The sequence below is a fragment of the Plectropomus leopardus genome, unplaced genomic scaffold, assembly GCF_008729295.1.
Source record: "Plectropomus leopardus isolate mb unplaced genomic scaffold, YSFRI_Pleo_2.0 unplaced_scaffold25966, whole genome shotgun sequence".
Classification (NCBI taxonomy): domain Eukaryota; kingdom Metazoa; phylum Chordata; class Actinopteri; order Perciformes; family Serranidae; genus Plectropomus; species Plectropomus leopardus.
The window spans coordinates 948-2,667 of record NW_024628230.1 but is presented as its reverse complement, the minus strand read 5'-3'; the positions used below and the strand labels follow the sequence as shown (position 1 = coordinate 2,667).

At 38.1% G+C, this 1,720-nt stretch overlaps 1 protein-coding gene across 1 annotated transcript; it reads right to left on the bottom strand.

Annotated features, from left to right (window-relative positions):
- Positions 1–959: 959 nt before the first annotated feature.
- On the bottom strand, positions 960–1,309 carry LOC121966810 (serine/threonine-protein kinase haspin-like; the record flags this gene model as incomplete). Its single annotated transcript, XM_042516875.1, has 2 exons — positions 960–1,062; positions 1,167–1,309. Coding segments are annotated over 2 exons (246 nt in total), but the record flags the coding sequence as incomplete, so codon positions are not given.
- Between the last annotated feature and the right edge of the window lie 411 nt (positions 1,310–1,720).

The window sequence follows — 1,720 nt, the reverse complement described above, 5'->3', positions numbered from 1 at the left end:
ACAAGACGCTAAACACAGCCCAGCTAGAAGATGAATGAAAATTGAAAATAAAAACAAAACAAACAACCAAAAAAATTAATAAATAACATAAAATTAAAATATGTTGCATTTTCATTTAAGCTGCAGAAGGTCTCCCAACTTACAGCAGAAATGGCTGCCAAAACCTCTTAATTCTAAATGCCTGAACTGTCACTGCAGCCTTGGGAATGACTATAGCGGAGAATAGCGGCACTTTCTATGGTGAAAAATCCCCACTAAAAACCTCCAAACCAAAATCTTCACAACCTAACATGTTGCAGTACAAATCTGATCCAAAATCAAAGGGGAAATTGACCAAATTAGCAACCAAGAGTCCACACATTTCCCTGATATTAACATATTGCTACATGTAGCAGTGTATGTAAACACCTGCAGTGGCGTGTCAGGAGCAGATGAACATAGTATAAAGAAATCTGTCATAAGCTGATGTTAAAACAAAACAGAAAATAAAAAACCCTTGAAAACACAGTGCTCAGAATGGTTTTAAACTAGAGGTTTTTGCTCACAGGGATTATTTAAACGCATGTTTACCTCATTATTTGAAACTTTGGCCACATTTAATATGAACATCCCACATTGTAACATTTTATTTATGACAGAAAATAAGGAAAAGCACGATAGCTCCCCTCAAAATGTATATAATAAGAAAAACCTATAATCGGAATTTTTCAAAAATAATCAGCTAGCTTGTATTATTAGAGGACATACAGATTCCAGCCAAAGTCAAATCTATAAGAAATCCAGTGTTGGCTCTGGTTCCTCCCATATTCAGTCTCTTTATTATATGTGTAATATAAAGTTGTTGCTTTTTACATGTGCATTTTTAAACAACTCCACATGACTCCTTTAAAGCAAAGAAACACCAGTTCTCTCGCACACTGACTGTTTCTGAATTTGTAACGGACACATAAAGCACTGACCCATTCTCCTGTCTCATTAGTCTGTAGATGTCGAACTGGTAATCTCCCTGGCCCATGAACAGCTCCTCGTCCGTCGAGATATCGCAGGACACCGTCAGATCATCTGCAGAGAACAGAACATATGCTTCTTATTACTCTGTGTGATTTCAACAGGGCTAAATATTTTCTGCACAATATTCGTCAGGAGGGAAGTTTAAAAAATCTGACCGATTTCTAGTCTGGACAGAGAGTAGTCAATGATGCTGACCAGCACCCCTTTAGTTTCCAGAGAGTGGGCCGTTCCATTCAGGAGGAAGTGCCCCTTCTTTTTCTTGGTTGTTTTGACCAGCACGTTGCCCCAGTGAAGGTCCCTGCAGGAAGACAGCACAGGAGGGTAAAGTGGCTGTTACTGCACACCAACAAATCATCCATACACACCCAACGCTGTCACGAGTCTGCTCACAAAGTCTGACACTGGATACCACATTTCCCAGCGGATGTGAAGTTAAAGCTGATGGGGCATTAAACTTTATGTGTACAGCTGAACTTAAGTTTTAAAGGATTTGTTGTGCTGGTCATTGGACATTTTTCCACATCTTATCTGGTAGTGTACTAACAGCTACATTTGTTACTAAATACTAGTATTGAGTATTATTGAAGCTGTTTGTATTATTTTAGATAAGTACACATAAAAAGTTGTGGTGACATGTTCTCATAAATGTTCATCAGCTCTATGGATCCTTAAAAAACAGAAATCCAGAGGCAATTATTATGAGTTTTGC